At 43.1% G+C, this 18761-nt stretch overlaps 2 protein-coding genes across 2 annotated transcripts in view; one reads left to right on the top strand and one right to left on the bottom strand.

The window, feature by feature from the left end:
- The first annotated feature begins 1023 nt into the window (after positions 1-1023).
- On the top strand, positions 1024-3490 carry LOC306739997 (L-serine dehydratase/L-threonine deaminase-like). The gene is made up of 8 exons (XM_079222100.1): positions 1024-1076; positions 1194-1350; positions 1517-1556; positions 1648-1787; positions 1990-2081; positions 2545-2772; positions 2880-3004; positions 3102-3490. The coding sequence occupies exons 2-8, from the start codon at positions 1198-1200 to the stop codon at positions 3293-3295; spliced, it is 972 nt and encodes a 323-aa protein (XP_079078226.1). The 5' UTR covers positions 1024-1076; positions 1194-1197; the 3' UTR covers positions 3296-3490.
- A 3771-nt stretch (positions 3491-7261) lies between these two features.
- hectd4 (HECT domain E3 ubiquitin protein ligase 4) overlaps positions 7262-18761 on the bottom strand; it is a gene marked incomplete at its 5' end in the record, with an annotated part of 34201 nt that continues 22701 nt past the window's right edge. The window contains 29 exons of the mRNA XM_079222618.1: positions 7262-7545; positions 8070-8292; positions 8464-8659; positions 8772-8938; positions 9031-9252; positions 9597-9700; positions 9797-9952; positions 10041-10160; positions 10292-10438; positions 10670-10860; positions 11047-11170; positions 11532-11635; positions 11732-11877; positions 12062-12285; positions 12385-12592; positions 12684-14083; positions 14234-14413; positions 14523-14728; positions 14833-14963; positions 15067-15272; positions 15357-15538; positions 15630-15790; positions 16643-16779; positions 16903-17040; positions 17287-17413; positions 17516-17652; positions 17819-18056; positions 18209-18372; positions 18660-18739. Of these exons, the coding sequence (XP_079078744.1) occupies positions 7409-7545; positions 8070-8292; positions 8464-8659; positions 8772-8938; positions 9031-9252; positions 9597-9700; positions 9797-9952; positions 10041-10160; positions 10292-10438; positions 10670-10860; positions 11047-11170; positions 11532-11635; positions 11732-11877; positions 12062-12285; positions 12385-12592; positions 12684-14083; positions 14234-14413; positions 14523-14728; positions 14833-14963; positions 15067-15272; positions 15357-15538; positions 15630-15790; positions 16643-16779; positions 16903-17040; positions 17287-17413; positions 17516-17652; positions 17819-18056; positions 18209-18372; positions 18660-18739 (5956 nt within the window). The 3' untranslated portion in view covers positions 7262-7408. The remainder of the gene's footprint in view (positions 7546-8069; positions 8293-8463; positions 8660-8771; positions 8939-9030; positions 9253-9596; positions 9701-9796; positions 9953-10040; positions 10161-10291; positions 10439-10669; positions 10861-11046; positions 11171-11531; positions 11636-11731; positions 11878-12061; positions 12286-12384; positions 12593-12683; positions 14084-14233; positions 14414-14522; positions 14729-14832; positions 14964-15066; positions 15273-15356; positions 15539-15629; positions 15791-16642; positions 16780-16902; positions 17041-17286; positions 17414-17515; positions 17653-17818; positions 18057-18208; positions 18373-18659; positions 18740-18761) is intronic.

The raw sequence follows: 18761 nt of genomic DNA on the forward strand, positions 1-18761 counted from the left end.
CTGATCACACAATGAGCAAACTTTGTCTGATGCATGCAGTGATGGAAGAAGCTCTCTGGTAAAATGTATTATAAGTAAAGTAAAAAGTCTTGTTTACAAATAAATCTAGGCAACATGTATTAAGAACAGTATGTTTTTAATATATAGAAAGTATTCATGATTCATGAATATAATAATATGACTTTTATTGTCAAATGTAATTCTGCAAAGTAACTTAGAATATCTGATACCTATGAATGTCAAGGAGTAAAAAGTACATTATAATAAAAGTATGTAGAAAATGTAAATTCTCAGGTTAAGCGCCTACAAATATCTGAAAATTGTAACCTGAAGTAAACTTTTAGTTGGCCACTGAGTTACATTCTACCACTGATGTTTCATTGAAACCCCATTTTTTAAGACATTGCCATACTAAAGCACTTTATAGTCCAGTCATCCTGAGACAGCAGCAGCTCCCTGTCCCCACACTGGATCGTTCAGGTTTGAACCGTCCACACGGAGGCTGTTCCCGCTTTTGGTCGGGGCCAAAATAGTCGCGACTCATTTGGTAATGCCGGCGGTGCGTGTATTTCCTTTAGAGGGAAACGGAACACGAGCAACGTGTGTGTGTCACGGGAGTTCTCAGAGGACGCCAGAAGAAGAATGACATGTTGAAAACACGCTTTCTGTCAAGTACACCGATTAAAATAGTCCCTCTTAATTGTGTCAGCACAAGGTGGATTATTTATATTTAGTGCATAGAGTCCTCCCAGTCACACCAGTGCAGAGTGCTCACATCTTGCAGTTTTAACATTAGACCATAACACATTCTGGTGTGACAGAAAACTGTCAACAAAAACTTGATGAAATTCAATGAAGAGGAATTTTCTTCATCCTCAGTGTTCGCTCCTCTTCGCAGCCACTGGGAGGGTCTGCCTCATGCCTCACTCTGATTGGTCTGAAAGTGGGCCTCCTTTGCCAAGCCCACAGCTCAAGGGGGTATATAGGCAGGAAAGATGACAAAGTAAAGTGAATAAGGAAGTTTGGGATCAGTAATACCCAGTACAGCGTGTCACCCTGCCATCCATCTGAGACTGGTAAATTCAAGAGAAAAAAAAAAATATTTTTGTGAATGATCTTTGAAAACATTGATGTTTCAAATGATTTGGCCCTTGTCTCTTGGGAAACCATTTCTCTGCTGGTCTGTTCCACAGTGAGATGAAGACCCAGGAGACTCTTCATGTGGCCACTCCAGTGAGGCAGAGCCTTGCCCTGACTAAAGTAGCTGGGACCCCTGTTTACCTCAAGTTGGATTCATCCCAGCCTACGGGATCATTTAAGATCAGGGGCATCGGACACCTCTGCAAAACTGTGAGTATTGCTCTTCTGGTCTGGAGAGATGTGTTTTGTCCTCTAGTGTGGCTGAGATGCTTAGCATAGATCCATATGAACCAGTATGGACCCGTTTTCAGCCCCAGGCTAAACACTGGGACGATGTATGTACCCTTTTTCACTATAATGTGTTTTTTTCTTGTAGTGGGCTGAGCGAGGATGTGAGCGGTTTGTCTGCTGTTCAGGTGATAACTAAAGAAAAAACAGTGTATGAGTTATCTTTGCCTGTGTTGGTGTGTTTTGGTGTGTAATCTTTGACACTTTTGGTCCCAACAGGAGGAAATGCTGGTATGGCAGCAGCATATTCTGCCCGTCAGCTTGGGGTACCTGCAACCATAGTGGTTCCAAGTGTTACACCAAACCCAACAGTTGAGAGGCTTAAGGACGAAGGCGCCACTGTGGTTATCCACGGCAAGGTTAGTCATGTCATGGATTGTTAACTACAATCTTTACTTCAATCATACTCTATTTTAAGCATGAATAGATACATGTATTGTTGGATTCTGGTTACATTTTGTGCGCAATTATTTATTGTGACCCAATTTTTACATGTAGAACAGAAGTAGAATGCAAACATTATTCACCAGATGAAATGACGTTGCATCTTGTTTCTTTCAGGCTCTAAATGAAAGCATTGAGTATGGACAGCAGCTCGTGGCAAATAACCCCAGCTGGATATTCATCTCCCCCTTTGATGATCCCCTCATCTGGTGAGATGATCTCTGTATGTCTGTCCTTCAGGGATTGTGACAGCATGTACATAACTATATGCACTGTGCAGACGTTCCTGCTTAGTAATCTATCTGTCATAAGGAGATAAGAGACAAAGACGTAATAAAACAGATTATTCTTTACCTCTTCTCAACATATTAAATGGCTTTAGGATGTGCAATTGACTGATAGTAATGGCTGTCTTATCATGTGATGTCATTCATGCGGGGTTGCAGGGGCTGGATGAGGTGTTATGTCAGATGCATGGTATCTTATCACAGTGCTACCTTTGAGGGACTGTCAGATCATTTATAACCATAACCTACGTCACAGACTATAAATTACTGACACCCACAGGGTGCGAAAAAAAAAGAGATCTGACTGTGTCCTCATTCACATTAGACTAAAATCTTAATTGAATTTAAAGGAACTGACAGAGTAGGGTTGTGTTTGTGTGTGCAGGGAAGGCCACACGTCTCTGGTGAAGGAGCTGAAGCAAGACCTAAAGGAGAAGCCGGGAGCGATCGTGCTGTCGGTGGGAGGCGGAGGCCTGCTGAACGGAGTGGTGGAGGGGCTGCGTCGTGCCGACTGGGCTGACGTGCCCATTGTAGCCATGGAAACCATGGGAGCACATAGCTTGAATGCAGCAATGAAGGCTGGGGAGCTAGTCACTTTACCTGAAATTACCAGGTAAAATCTACTCATAAATATATTATATTCAAATAACATTTTTCCGCATTTTTCTCACATTATTCCTCTTTGTGCGTCAAAGACTAACCCTTAATTTTTCTCTCAAGTGTTGCAACCACACTAGGCCTGACGAGGGTGTCTGCACAGACTTTCAAACTGGTGAATGAGCACAAGGTTTTTTCAGAAGTAATCACAGACCAGGAGGCTGTAAAAGCTGTGGATCGCTTTGTAGGTGAGTGCAACCTGCACCTGAACAGATGCACAACAGATCTAAAATGGCACCAATCACCTGTGAGACTGAACTCTCCTGGTATCTCAACTTTCTGCAGATGATGAGAAGGTCCTGGTGGAGCCTGCCTGTGGTGCTGCCTTGGCAGCTGTGTACAGTGACATTATCAAAAGGCTGCAGGAGGAGGGCAAGCTGGCACAGCGCCTGGGCCCGGTGGTCATTGTGGTGTGCGGTGGCAACAACATCAGCATGGAGCAGCTGAGGAGGCTGAAAAAACAGCTCGGTATTATCTAGTGTGGTCGACTACCTCGGGTCCTCTTGACCTTTCCTCCATTCCTCCATCAGCTGGTCTCCATCCATAAAGCTCCATATTCATGTGCTCTACAGACCAAATTATTCCAGACTGTGAGACTATTCTGAGCACTGAGACTGACAGATGTGAGAGTGTGAGAGCTGTGACGCTGCTACTGGAGAAACCTCTTTGAAATGTACAGACAAATTTAGGTTGCATTTGTATTTAGTGTGCTTGTGTGTTGTTCTGCTTTTGTACATTGAATTATATTTAAAAATGAATAAACAATATTTCTGAATATTGTGCCAAAAGAATAATTTACCTGCCTTGACACATTTCTTATTCCTGACTGCAGATGATATTTAAATTACAGATCAAACCCCTTCATCAAAACATGACCAACAGCAAACTACATTTTGTCTTTTCTATCTAAAAGAGTTCAACACTGTTTTAATACTGAAGCTAAAAGATAAATAGGCCAGGCCGATATTAGCTTATTGCAGATATATTGTATTAATGTATATGTCGGTCGATAAGTAACAAGACATTGTTCGTGCAGAAATGCCAAACTATGTCACAATTGTATAGTCCTGTTTAGTGTGTATTTTGGTCCCAATTTAAACAAATCTAGGGGATCTAATTTAAGTCAAGTCATGTAAAAAAAAAAAAAAAAAAAAAAAAAAAAGATTAAACTCAATATCTTTGTTGACTCGACATATCAAGTGTTTAATAAATGGATCATTCTCTAAACAGATTTTGGAAATCATAAATTTCCCTTATCCAAAGGAAAACCAAAGTACTTTATTATATACAATGTGTATACTGTATGTCTACATATTGTATATGTGTTGCTTTTGTTATGTGAACCACTAACAGGGATGTTTAAACAGTGGGCGCACAGGGCAGTGCATTGGGGCCACAGATTAATTACAAGTTCAGCCATACCATGAAACTATTCATGATATGACAATTCATTAACAGCTCCGGTCTAAGTAGTAGCTTACTTTCTAATTAAGTTCCCCTCTCCTCAGTGACTGCTTTGGCAGGCACGACGCCTACATAAATACATTCTAAACCAGATTTGATCCCTTATGAATGAATGAGAAAATCTTAAAGTTTTAAATTCAACCAGTAACTTTCACAAATTAATTTGATCAACATTGACATTCTAGAATTTGAGTAAACACATTGTATTCCAGTCTTGCAGGTCAAGTGGCCTCACGGGTTGGAAGACACAAGGTGTTTCTGGGTCACTCACATGTTGCATGACCACAGCAGACATTGCCACACCTTTTGACTTACCAGCATTCAATTGGCTGGATGTTTAGGGATGTGGCACTTTTCCTAGCTACGCAATGGTCTGACGATCACTAAAACGGAGGGTGGGCCCTTAAGTCACAAAGAGGGGTGACAGCTGTACATGAGGGACAGTTGGTTGGTTCCTTTGAAACCAACCAGTCAACATGCTGGAGACATTCCTATAATTGCTCTTGGGCAACCCCTTAGACATGGTATTACAACTAGACATATTAAAACAAAATATGAGGAAAATTCAACCCATAGAGATGTTTTTTGTTAAAACATTATCTGCAAGATCACAGTTCTAAGTGGCTCTTTACTGATAGTGCAGCTGAAGAGCTATATACATAATACATATCTCCTATCAACTGAGTATGCAGCGGAAATATCAAACTAAGTTTGACATTTTTGCTGATGAAACATTGCGTCTGTAGTTCTCGATGGTTCCCTTTGGATATAGCATATAAAGTAGCTGAAAGGACAGTGAGTCGGTGAGGAGCATGACTGGAGATCCAGCTGGAACTGGCCTGGCCAAGCACTTGTTGCTTTGAAAAGGTGTCTGGTGACAGAAGCAGAGTTGGTCGCAAGGGGTCCTTACATAAAAGGCATGTCCTAAAGGAGACAAAACATGTTTCACAGTAATCATTAATCACGACCAACAGCCATTGTCTATGCACACTTGTAACGGGCATGTCCGCTACGCCATGTCAACGTTGTTCAGTCAAGTATGCAAATTACCCATTTTGGGAGGATTTTGCAAAAGAAAACATATTTTTCCCAAATCGCATTGGATGTTTATCTGAGCAATACCTTGGCTTAAAGTAAGCACGAACATGTTCAAAATACATAAAGTGGGAAAAATTGAATTTGTACATGAAGACATTTCTTTATTGTGACACAGAAATCTCAAATGCCATCTGATTCTTTACATCTGTATAGTCCATTTTAGATATGTTAAGTTTATGATGAGCAGAGGTAAGACAGTAAAAGTTAAGTTAATGCAACCATAAATAATTGTAATAAATATCAAGTAAATGTACAGCACACATTTTATCGCAACACCTCTTCGTATGGATATGTCCTTTTTATAACCTTATCTACCACCCCGGAGGAGGAGGAAGTAGAAGAGAGCGTCCCTGTTAGCAGCGTTATATCACCCTTCAAAAGAGCCGAACCAAAACAAAAACTTGCAAGCAATTTAACAATCCAATATGCGTCAAATGTTTTTCAGTTCTATCCAAGTAAAATGGTGATTTTACTTATACAAGAACACGTGTTTCACCATGAGTAGAAGAAATTGAATCCATCCGAGTACAAGACAAAAGGTGATACAATTACTGGTATTTCCAAAATTCATAAAAAATAACACAACAAACTGGATATCCAACAGACATTGCCTAGTTTGCTCATTTTATAATATTTTCTTGGAAGAGTAGTGCAAACCAAAAATTATAAAGGTGAAGTGAATTAGCAATTAATAAAAACTGCCATCAAACAGAACGTCAGTCTATTTACATTTTTTTTCCCCGAATTCAATTTTTACACAGCTAAATATTTGGTTATGGGTAAAATGAACAAACAAAGAAAACCAGCAAAACCCTGTTCTTCTTTCAATAAAGAAACTCATGAAAAGGCAGAACTAAGGATAATCCGCCGCCCCTCCCCCAGTGTATGTGTAGATTGTGTATGTTGGGGTGCGAGGGGGGGGTTGTTGCACATTCAGTAGCAGTAGCACACAAACCATGTAGAAGGGTAGCTCTTGAGAATATCTCCTTCCCATTTTCACAAAGCAACACAGGATTTCACAAACCTGAAACGCAAGCATATCAGAGCCAGCAGGCCTTCCCTATCTTCCAATCTACCTGACCTAACATGCCGCCAAAGCTACTCGAAAAATCAAAGAGCAATTTCATGAACTAATAGATTAATATGACTTTTTACACGATTTAAATACCCTCTCTTCAGAGACTTGGATAAAATGTATTCAGTTTATATAGGCATAAGTTTGTCCATTAGCAGTTCATTTTTTTTTTTTTAAACAGGCAGTAAACTACATAATATCCTGTACAGCACTTGTTCACATATTGTGCCTGCTCATAGCTCAAAAATAGGCAGCATCTTACATTTCCTTTTTTCTGGTAGTAGTCGTACCTGCGTCTTAAACGTCAGATAATTCTATGGAAATCATGGGTTTCTCTTCACACACATCCAGCATCACCCTCTGGAGAGAGGCTCCTACAGCAAAGGCTCCCACAGACGGGAGACAGAGGGAGGCAGCTAGGTTAAGCATTAGGAGAAATACAGTTTGTTTGTTGCCTTCACAGCAATGAAAAGTTCCACAACTCATAGTTTTGCTGAAACCGGGCTTTCAATACTAAAATGATATCAGAAAGAGGATTCAGCAATCTTGAATTCAATTTGCAACTGTAAAGTGCTGATCTGAAATCTTGCTATTTAGTTGTTAAATTCACAGAACTTGACTGAAACTTGTTAAACCCTCCTCTGTTAAAGGGAGGGGAAGGGAAAGGCAAACAAAAAAAGTGTGTCACAGTTGTTTCACTTCAATGCCATCTTCAAACTCAGTGCAACCAGAACAGACACACATTAACAGTGTCAGATTATCTTCCCTGAATTCTTCACAAAAATGCTTCAAACATATCATGAAAGTATCTGTTTAAACTGCAAAAAAAAGTAGGGATAAACATGCAAAGCTTTAATAGCCACCCAAAATAAAATGAAGTAAACGTGTGATTTTGTTGAAGCAGCAGAGCGTAAAGAGCTTTATACGCTTGGGAACATGGGGTTGTCAATTCTTCCTAACCGCTCAGAGGGTCCTCGCGGTAGTGGATGGCGTATCGCAGTTTCTCCAGCATCACATCCAAAGATGTGTACTGGGGCAGTTTCACCATGAACATACAGGTCTCCACGCGAATGTAGCGCGAGTCTGGCTGACCTGGAGAGAAAAGAAACAGGAAGGTGCATTACAACAACATCACCTACTACTTCTCTTGCATAATGAGTATTGTTATGGTTGTTTCCTACTGGAGTTTTACACAAAACTGCAGGAGTGCCAATGAGTTGCTGGGTAGCACGTGTTCGCAATTATAAGCTTGTCTAGGTGATAAAAGTGAGTGTTAGCGTATCTTATCTGTAGTAAACCTGAGTAGACAGTTTGTTTTAGCCTGCCATTCGAAATAGTGACAAAGTGACAGATACTACTTCTGTGAAAGGTGAGAAGTTCACACACCAGGAACAGTGTTTCCTCCGACATGGAACAGCTTCACATGTTCATTATACAAATCTATTAATTTAAAAACACAAGATATGACAAACAACATGTTTAAAGTCCATCTAAGATTACAGGACGAGGGGCTTTGATAATCACTATCCGTATTCTCTGCACTAAGAAGAACCTCACTCAAAGATAGCAGCGCCTGTGGCCAATAACGGCCCTGTTGAAAACTTGTTAGCCTTTACCTGCAGCGCCATCAGGAGGGGCGATCTTCATGGGGTAAGGGGGAACATGGGCGGTGTCTGGCCCCCCATCCTTGCAGGGGCAGGTGAATGGTATTCGCTCCTGGTTGCAGGCAAACTTAATGAACTTGCAGAGCTCTTCTTGAGTGAACATCTCCAAGGTGATCCAGAAGAACTCAATGTGCTGGTCGGTCTCCATCAGACCTACCTGATACATGGTGTGAGCCTAAAGAGTAAGAGAGAGCAGGGCATACCTTGATTACATTGTATGAATACGAACCTGGAGGAAAATAAGGTGTTTCTCATGCAAACCATATTTATTAGTGATCGGCCCACAACAGGTTTGCAATATATGTTTACACAGATTTTTAAACAGGCACTTTCACACCAAACATACCTTGAGGAACTCCAGGTTGATGTAAGGCAAGCCGCAGGTGCGCAGCTCCATCTCCAGGGGGCTGAGCATGGTGAGCAGCTGTAGGGGAATGATTGAACCGAGCCCTGCACGCACCGCCGTCATACACTCTTTGTTCTGCAGCTCCCTCAGACGAAGACTCCGCACTGCCCGTGCGTACAAATCCTTATTCTCCCAGCTGAACAAACACAAAAGATGAAGACTTCAGGCTATTAACAACTAGGTCTTTGATTGATAACTGCAGTTTTGAAAGTTGATTGAGTTAAGTTTCCAGGTAAAGATTCCTGTACCTGACGGAGAGGCTTCGACCACCCTGACAAAGCTCCACCTCATCGCCCAACATAGTGACATAGGTGAAGGTGCAGCAGGGCCGGCTGGGAGAGTCAGGGCTTTCTCCCGAATGGTGTAGAGAGGAGATCTCAGCACACAGGGCCTCTAGCTCCGTCTCATCACTCGTCTGCAGGGTCAGAAAACAAACGGCTCGTTAAGGTCAATAGAATAATGGTGTAAGCAGTAAACAACATGAGGTACACACCAGTGGTCCCTTACATTTTCAAACTTCTTGACGTAGTTGTAGGTCAGCACATCAGCTTCCTGCAGGTCCTGCTCTGGGTCGAGGGACTCGCCCGCCAGACCCTTCCAAAAGGAGCCCAGGAGGTCCAAAGGAAGTGGAACATCAGCACGGACGGCTATGCCAAGAAGCTGACCAAAGAAGTGCAACAATTGTTCTTCTGCATAGCTGATAGGGCAGGGCGTCAGAATGTACTTCCCCTGAGAACACCAACGAACAACAAGGATTAATATTGCATCATCTTTGATTAACTTTATTGTACTAGATATGATCCCCCTCCCCTCAGATAGGATTCTTAGAAAACCTCCATTATTGAGATAGTAATTAACAGAGCACTTGCTTTGTTATTGCACTAAAAATGTCACCACAGTTTACTGTGAATGTTGTCAAACATTTCTTAGTTAGTTTTGAAAACTGTGAGGAAACATTGAGATTGCAGGCAGTCGATCGAAACAAGGACAAACTGTATATTTGCCTTGTTGGAAGAACAAAAGAGTCATAAAAAGGTCATACTGAAATAATATCAGATCCTGAAAAACTTTACCTTGTTACGGTTGGCTGCAGCACTGGGGCAGAGGAGCAGCAGAGAAAGAGCAGAACTCTGTAACTCCTTACACACCTGCCACAGGAAATGTCTAAAGGAACCACCTGCAGAGAAAGATTCACCAAAGCTATAGTGAGGTCCGAAAAAAAGTGAGACAGCAGGCAGTATAAAAAAAAAAGGTGTGAATGAGAAATTCTCACTTGTGCCATGAACTTCCTCGCCAGTGAAGCGGATGTTAAAGGCATAGGTCGGATCTCCTCCACTGGCCAGTTTCACACAAAGCTGGGACGACGGCACGCAAGAAAGCTGCCGTGCTGCCTGGCATAAATATGTGTTCTCCGATGATCTGATCTCACCTGTACAACAGATGGCAGAGAAATTGAAAGAATGTTTGCAAAGTGATAGGAAACAATAAACATGTGAACAAGTAAAAGGAATGCATACCTCCCACAATCTCCAGAGGGTCCAGGGTAATCTCTGGGGCAGCATGGTCAGCTGTCCGCTGTACTGTAGCATTCAGTACTCTGTTCATTACAGTGACCTTAGTGTCGTAGAAGATTAGACCTGTAACCAGTGGCGATAGCAGGTAATGAGGGAAATGATACAGATTTAACAACCTATTTCCTATATAGGCCAAAACACAGTCAGACCAACTTGGCCAATTATGTCCCCTCTACCAGCTACATGCTGCTCACCTTTGGCCTCACATAACAGTGCTGCAATGCTGTTTTGATAGGTAAGTGTCTGTCTCAGCTCCACTAGCGGCAGGAAGAAACTCTCCAAGGTGTTGTTGAGAGACTGCAGAAGAGCAAAGCGCAAGCGCATGCTCTCCATGGGTACATCTGGAAACACACAAGTTAAAATTACTAAATGACAAAACAACTAAGCAAGTGGGACTTACAGAATGTAGCAAGTATGCATGTATAACTCTGTAGTTGACTGAGTGTACCTTGGATTTGGACAAAAATACTTTTGGGGGAGGAGGAAGAGGAGCACAACAACAACAACAACAGGATTTGGGCCTTTTTGTTTATCTTGTTGACACAGACACAACAAAGAAGAGGTGTACTTACTGAGCAGGCTGGCCACACGAGGATCAGCAGTATCACCAGGGTCCAGGTAAACTTCATGGGGGTGTAGTCTGGCTGGTGTGATGGCCAGGTGACGGCAGAGCCTGCTGATGTACTGGACCAATGCCACGTCCATCTCCAAGCTCCACTTTCTGCAGGCCTTCTGGGCGTGTCGAGTGTCTATACAGGTGCACCTGGTACAGAGGACAGCTGCGGTTAAATAGAGCTCTTCCATCATGTTTAGTCATTAACAGCAATTTATTGAAGGTGAACAGGTGTTTAGATGTGAGATACACGGAAGTATTCTGTGTTCAGTGAAAGCCTTCTTTTCTATTTTCAAGAACGGCTGATTATTGGGGCATGACATTCCCCAGTCTCACCTTTCAAAGTGGAGGTCATAACCACAAGCCAAAATTGCCCTCCAGACACTACGGATGTCCTGCTTGGCACGGTCAACAGCAAATTTATGGAAGCCTTCCAGTGTCAGGTACTTCTCCTCTGTAACTTAAGACAAGGCAGTATGTGAGGCAGCTTGTATTAAAAAAAAAAAAAAAGACTCCTTTGTAGGGTAGCATCATACCAAAATACCTTTTATTTCAAGTTAGATAAAACTAAGACAAAAGCAGAAATCTTTACTTTTCTGTCACTGGATTGATCATTTTCATTATGAAACCCAAATTTAAGCAAAGGAATAGGTGTAGATCAAAGTCGATTCTGAATACAGATAATTATGTAACTCTTAAGAAGAAACGATTTAGTCTCTGTTAGTTACCTTTTGCAAACACTACTTTAACCCCACTGTCTAGAACTAAAACATTCATATTCAGTGACATGCGTTATCAAAGTGTGTGTCATTACTGCCAACCTTCAGCTTTCTTAGCAGGAGATTTTTCCACTTCCTTCTCATCAGGTCTGCATTTTTCCGGAGATTTTGGCTTTAGAACTGTCTTCTTTTCACTCAGAGCAGTCCTGGTAGAGACAAGAGACCGGCAAGTTTAATCAATAATCATTATTGTGCCAAAATGTAAGTGTACCTAAACTTGTGATTGAAAACACATTACTCACCTGACACTGTGGAGCACAGACTTTTCCTTGGTGGGAGGCTTGGTGATGGGCCTTTTGGTGCTCACTACCTTGCCTTGGTGCTGTTCTTTTCCTGCTTTGCTGTATTTATTCTTATTGGGCTTGGGAGTGCCGTACTTTCTAAGAATCTGGAACAAACAAATCATATTGACATACATGAGGAATACATACAAGAGTACATGAATACAGTGTAGTTTAACAATGTACTTATTGTGCTTGACTTCAGAGGGAGGCAGGGGAGAGTTTCAAAACAATCACTGAACGATTCAGCATTGAATGACTTGGACTCACAACATTTTTGTTCTATTATACCTGAGTAAGCTGGTCCTCAAGTACTTTCTTTGGATGTCTAACGTTGGTGAAGAAAGTATGCAGTAGGTTGCCAGGGGTCTGAGCATTGATCTGTTCCTTGCTGAGATAAATGTCAGACACTTTCACTGGCTTGGCCGGAGTGAGGCTGAGCATCTGCTCCGAGTGCACGCAGCTCTTAAACACATCTGTGAGGACATCTCGTGCTCCGGATACAAGCTTGTCACCTTGAAATATGGAGATTGATTATTAAATATTTGGCGGATACTGCCAGAACTAGTGGAACTGTGTAGAAAAAACTGAAAATATGGTAATCAAACACCAACCTCTGACTGACTTGTCCAGGAAGTAGTCTTCAAGGGCAGAGCTTCCCTGTGTGTCAAACAGGCTTTGGTTAACACTGGAGGCTGTGAGGATCTCTTCATTGGTCAACTCCATTAGTTCCTCTTCACCTTCAAGACTGGACAAGCCAATCAGGTCACTGCTGTTGAAAAGACTGGCACGGATTTTTTCCACTTTTGCACGAGAACGAACCTATGATTAACAACAACAAAAACACGAGCGTATTTAAAACAACACCAAATCTAACAGCTTGAATCTATTATTGGGCTTTTAATCAACCCACCTCAATGACAGCATAACCCTTGATGGGCCTAGCCATGACTGCATTACTCTCAAGGGAGGCGACAGTATTCATAGAGCCCCCATCTGACACAGACGGTGTTTCTGCGCTATCGAGTGGCTCCCCCAAGCTGCCCAGACTCCCCAGGCTTCCTGTACTACACAATGAGGTATCTAGACTCTCCTGACTAGAGACAGTCTGGGGGTCTTGGGGGCCCTGCTGGGGGTATGAACCAGCTGAAGCTGCAGCAGCAGGGTTGAGAGCTGGAACAGCCAACAGCTCCTGATCGACAGAAAGTTCACTGGCAGTGCGGGACACTCCCTGAGAGGAGCTGCAGATCGAAGTCTGGCTGGTAGAAGCTGAAGCACTGACGCTCATCGCTGGAGTCACACTGCTCGAGCTGTCAGGACTTTCAGGACCTCCGTTGTTGGGGAAAGGTCGCTCAGGTTCAGGGCCCGCTTTGCCATCCTGAGGGCTAGAAACCCCAGCTCCAGCTTTGGGCTTCTTGGGCTCCTCTTCCTGCAAAGGAATGAAGACTTCATCTTTGAAGAGCCCTCCATGTGCATTGCAAGCCCTGCGGATAGCATTTCGAACCACGGCCTCCTCCAGGTGCGTCGGGATACCTGAGAGCACCAGCAGGCGACTATGGGCAGTGGGGCCCACCAGGGCTTGGCAGGCATCTGTCACTGCATCACTGGTCACACTTAAGCCCTGTGGGTCTTTATTAGCAAGATGCCGAAGAATCATCAGGAGAGTGAGGCAGCGGTGGAACCATAGCATGTCCTCAGGTTTACTACCCGCCATGTTCAGCAGGGCACTGTCACTCTCTGACAACCGTGCACCTCTACTTCCCCGTTTCCCAGAGACTACTGCCGCCACTGCTGCCGCTGCTCTCTCACGCTTCATCTTCACCTTCTTACGTTTGGATAGCAGACTGGGGCTCTGTGGCGTCTGGCCTGGGGACGATGACGAGGATGAAGAAGAGTCACTAAGGTTGGGTGCACTGGTGGAGGACAGGGCTCCCACTGAAGATCCACCAACATTGAGGGGAAGTGTCACCTCTGCCACAGCCAGACACACCTCCATCAGAGCGTGGAAATATGTGGAGAACTGGCTCTGCTCCGCCCCGAGAGCCAACGCAACACCTCCAGACGAAGACCCCCCTGCTCCAGCCCCTCCAGCGGTCCATCCCTGAGTCTCCCGATCGTAGAGCTTTCGGAGTTCTGTCTGCAGGGCCATGAGCACTGCGAGGCAGGGGTTAAGCAGCAGAGCGATGGAGCTGGAGAGACCAGCGGGGCTCTTGCGCTGCTCCAAGTGGTGGATCTTCCGTAAAAGCTCAGCCAACAAGTGAAAGATGAGTTCTTTTATAGAGGGAGCCAGATCAGTTGTCCAAAGCAAACCACCTAAAACAAAAACAAGAAAAAAGAAAACACTAAAAGTTGTTGAAATCTATATTTAGTATCATATTTGGTACGATTAATCTTGCAAGTTTCAGGAATTCAATAATATCCAAAGGTCCCAAAAAGTGTCGTCAGAGCTGGTGGTCAACCTACCGAGTAGTTCTACCACCTGCAGTAGCACAGATGAGGGCACAGTGTCCAGCTCGTCCTCTGATTGCTCATTGCCCTCACCCAGCTTCCAAGTCAACAGCTGTTCAGCAAATGCCACGGCCAGAGGAAACTCCAGTGGCAAGGAGTGCAACACCAACACAGCACCCGGAGGGGGTGACACCCCTTAAAATAAAGACAATATTATATTAAATTCCATTTAATCCTGGAACAGATTTTTACCTTTTTAAGTTGAAGCAGCCTGTATGAGTTCCCCTTGGTTTCAGACACTCACCCAATTTTATGTGCACCTTATCAGTGGGTATGATAACAGAGGGGTATTGGTTGGTGGTGGGAGGGAGAGTAAGGCCTGTGTTGGTAGGTGAGGCATCTAGTGGATAGCACACCGCCTCCATCAGATTTAGTTGGCCATTTCTTCGCACTTTGTGACCCAGGCCATACACCATGACTCGAGCCCATGGGGCCTTGTACAGGCTGGAGCTAATGTAGTGGAAAAGACAGGAGATAATTAAAACAGAAAATGGATGGTGAAAAATCTGAGTTAATCATGAACTGCTGAAGTTGAACATTACTGAGGAACTCACTCTTTGCGGCAGCCTAGCTGGCTCTCCTTGCACGATACGATCACAAACGCAGCGCCTGGAAAGCTGACATCCAAGCTTACCTTCGACTCAGTCACAGAAAACTCCTCAGATGTAAACTGCTCTGGTGCATTCTGTCAAAATGAACAGAATTGTATGAAAAGATTCACATCTTACAAACAGGGTAGATATCCAGAGGCAAGTTTAGTAAATCAGGCATTGATTGTCAGAGCTAACCTGTAGGAAGCAGCAAATTTGCTTAGTGAGCTCCAGCAGGCTTTCCTCTCCTTGATGCAAGGCACGGGTGATGGCCACTGTCAGCCACTCCCGGATGGGCTGAGCATTGCCTTGGTAGAATAGCTCTGAGGGAGAGCAGCTTTGTCCCTGGAGGTTGTGAAGCATTGACTGGGCCAGTAGGATAGAACTAGAACTGATAGTGCCATCTGCGAGAACAACATCAGAGCAAACGGCACAGAAACATTATGATTACATTGAGAGACCCAGTGACAAGAAAGATAGATACTCACCAGGGAGGGGTGGAGCCAGCAGCTGATTGGACAGCAGCTGCAGGTGTTCTAAGGTGATGTCACGTATAGCAGGTATGTGGAAGAGACGGGTGAAGGTGTGGGGATTCTTTGGGGCAAAGATGTTAAGCAAGGCCATACGGCAGTACAACCGAGCCAGCGCACTCTCACAGCGAAGCAGTTCCCTGCAGCAAATCAGCAAAACAAGATACTATTTTGAGCACGGAAGCAGGATGCCATTATATTATGCTCATTCCCATTAGGTTCATACATTACCTATGAATCTGAATGTTGCTACTGTCTAGTGAGACTAAGCCATTAGCCGCAGTCCGTCGAGATCCAGCGGGCGGGCGCTCCAGCATCTCAATAGGGTACCAATACCTCACTAGCACGCCCTCACTGCGCAGGTAGGTCTCCACCTGTACTAGCTCATTCACCTAGACAAGTTGAAGTTAACAAAAGGCATATATATAGGTTTACATGTTAAGCGAATGGTCTTTGTCACAGGAGACATTGGGTGGGAACCATGTGAAGTTCAATGGAAGGTTAGCATCTCCAGGTGATTGTAAAGGGTAATTGAAATGATTGATACAAGATATAAGATATTTAACGTGAGCACGGGATAAAAGACGTATATAATAGAAATGTAGATTACAGTATGTGTTCTAAATATGGCTTTAAATAAGATTTATTTATGTTGCAGAAGAGAAGGTGTTAATAAGTGCAAATATATCTGGGCAAACAAGTTTAGAGTAACTAAAGTTGCGTACTTATTGTAAAATATATTCTACTGAAAATGTTCTTTTTAATTTATTAAAGAAAAGATCTATTTATGCCCAAATAAGAGCTGGTAATATTCCTCTTGATATTGAAACACTGCTTTGGAAGTCGAATTTGTCCCAGTGAGAGTATCTTTTTTATTTTTATTTGATGATTGTTTGTACTGGAAACTTTATCTTGTGTTTATTGATATTAAGGATATGACTCAGATGATGGGTATGAATTAGTCACGACGGCACAAAATGGTTGTATGAAAAAGGAGGCGTTTGAACTGGCTCCTTATTGAAGGAACTCATGGGAGCTCAAGAGGAGATATTTATCTATAATTAAAGTGACCAGTCTGCTAGGCCCTTATGGGAAGAAAAACTAGTGTATTGTTTGGTGTAAATGTGTCTTTTAATGCCGTGAAGAAATGGCTTGACACATGAAAAAATACATTAATTTACACACAAATCAGTTAGTTCATCAACAAATTGCAAAATACTGAAGTATGAAGTATTTGTACTTACAGAGTCCACATCCAGCACTACTCCATGCAAACCAAAGGTCTTTAGCATGCCCCGAATGGCAAACTTGGGCAGGGCTGTCCCTCCTGTAGTGCTGTTGGTATTGTTACTGTCCGGAGAGCGGATGACCACAGTCAAGCCTGGGTTGAGTAAGCAAATTATTTAGACAAGCAATTTTATTACAGTGCTTACTTACAACGTACCCTGAAGTTAGCCAACTTGAACTCAAAGTGTGTAGGTATAGTAATGTAGGGGAATGGTACCTTTGCGAACTTTATCAATAGTGAACTTGTTGGCCTCATCCTTGATATCCTCAATTGTAGGGAGGTAGAGGTCACGAGGAATGCCCCCATTCTCTTCATACAGGAACTCCACTGTCTGTCTTGCAATGTCAACCATGCCTGTTGTCAGTAAAATACACCACAAAGACAAACAATGTCAAAGTTATCCTTGCTTAACTTATAAGAACCAAATATATTTTAAAGCTTACCTTAACATGAACAGAAAAATTGTGACATCAAGCTTTAAACTCCTTAAATAAGTGACTAACTTTTGTCAATTAATTTCCTGTCAAATTTACTTGAATGTTTTGTGTTGTGGCAATTGGACATTTAGGTTATGATTTAAATGACTTTCTTAACTCTTACCTAGCTGCAGAGCTCCTTTGATTTGGTCCAAGCCAGATTTTCTCTCAGCCTCGTTACGAAACCGCCTACGAATTGTAGGGAACACTTTGGTCTCCCAGGCCTTAACCAGCAAGGCATAGTGGTCCTCCTAGAATCAAACACAAATACAAAATAAACAATGAAGAGTGGAAACGTGAAATTAATGTGGAGCTTTGTCCACTTAGTGTGGATAAGAGGTGACCTCACTCACTCTTGGGACATCATCATCATCCTCGTCATCACTCTCATCATCTGCTATAGGAGGAGGATGAGGCTCAGGACCAGAGGTGACCAGGTTCTCAAAGCTCAGCTCAACTTTGTAATGGCAAGACAGGTCGCTGTTGTACTCTGTATCAACAGGAAGGGAGAAATGGAAAATGCAGGTGAAACAATACAAAGATATTGTGTCAGAGTAGTGGACCTCTATCTGGAGGATATTTATGCTAACTCAAGGAGGTAAAGGAAAAGCATGAACTTTAGGAGGAGAAGGCTGAAATGAAGGTGATAAACATACGTTGCTGGGCAACTGCCACGGCTGCAATCCGACAAGGGGGCCCATGAGAACCAGAGTCCGAGGTAACACTTGCACCTGCATCATTATCACTGTCTGAGGCCATAGCAAAGGGGAGTGCCTCAAAATTTGCACTTATTTCCTCTGCAAGGTCCACACACAAGTCAGCCGCATTTCTGTGTGCTTGGCCTTCTGCGTATGCAAACGGCCTGCTTCCAAAGTTGGCACGGATCTTTGAGTTCTACAAAACAATGGAAAGACGAATCGAAGATTTACTGCATTAATCCTGAGGGAAAAGGATGTCACTGAAGCAGCAAAAAAGATTATACAGTATAATACGTACTAAATATTATGAGCGATCAAATTATAGCTTAAAAATAAATAGAAACCCACCTTTTTCTGAATGTGTACCAGGGGCCACATTCCACCAGCTACATCCTCAAGGATGGGGCAAAGCCGCTGGCCACAGTAGGTAAAGTAGACCCTGCCTTTAGGGGCCTGACCAGGGGGAGGAGGAGTGCCCTCAGAACGCTCCCAGCCTATTCCAGCCACATCGCCTGTGTTCATACAAACGTACGGTCACATTCTCAATAATAACTTAAGGTCAACAGGGAATGACATATTTTAAAACATATGATAATTAGATACAGCTCGAGTTTAGGAAGCAACATATGCTTGCAAATTAGCTTCTGTTGAAAAGGCAGCCAAATAGGATACAATGCTTTAAGGAGTTAAGTTAAAATCCACAACACACATCGTTGTATGGATTTTTCAGTTGAATACATCAAACAAAAGAGATAGTATACTGTATATGAAGAAAAATATATTTTGTCTACTGTCTCACCAGGAAGTAGAGCCACATCCAGCCTGACACTCTTCCACTGCAGCAGACTGGAGCCGTTATAATGCACTGCCCTACCATTACTGACACGCACACACACAAAAA

The sequence above is a fragment of the Taurulus bubalis genome (assembly GCF_910589615.1).
Source record: "Taurulus bubalis genome assembly, chromosome: 8".
NCBI classification, from domain to species: Eukaryota; Metazoa; Chordata; class Actinopteri; order Perciformes; family Cottidae; genus Taurulus; species Taurulus bubalis.

Excerpts from the sequence above, each read along its gene's own strand:
- LOC306739997 (XM_079222100.1), top strand. The coding sequence starts at position 1,198 with ATGAAGACCCAGGAGACTCTTCATGTGGCCACTCCAGTGAGGCAGAGC. Across the intron at positions 1,351-1,516 it reads TCGGACACCTCTGCAAAACT|TGGGCTGAGCGAGGATGTGA; the intron begins GTGAGTATTGCT and ends TTTTTCTTGTAG. Across the intron at positions 1,557-1,647 it reads GCGGTTTGTCTGCTGTTCAG|GAGGAAATGCTGGTATGGCA; the intron begins GTGATAACTAAA and ends TGGTCCCAACAG.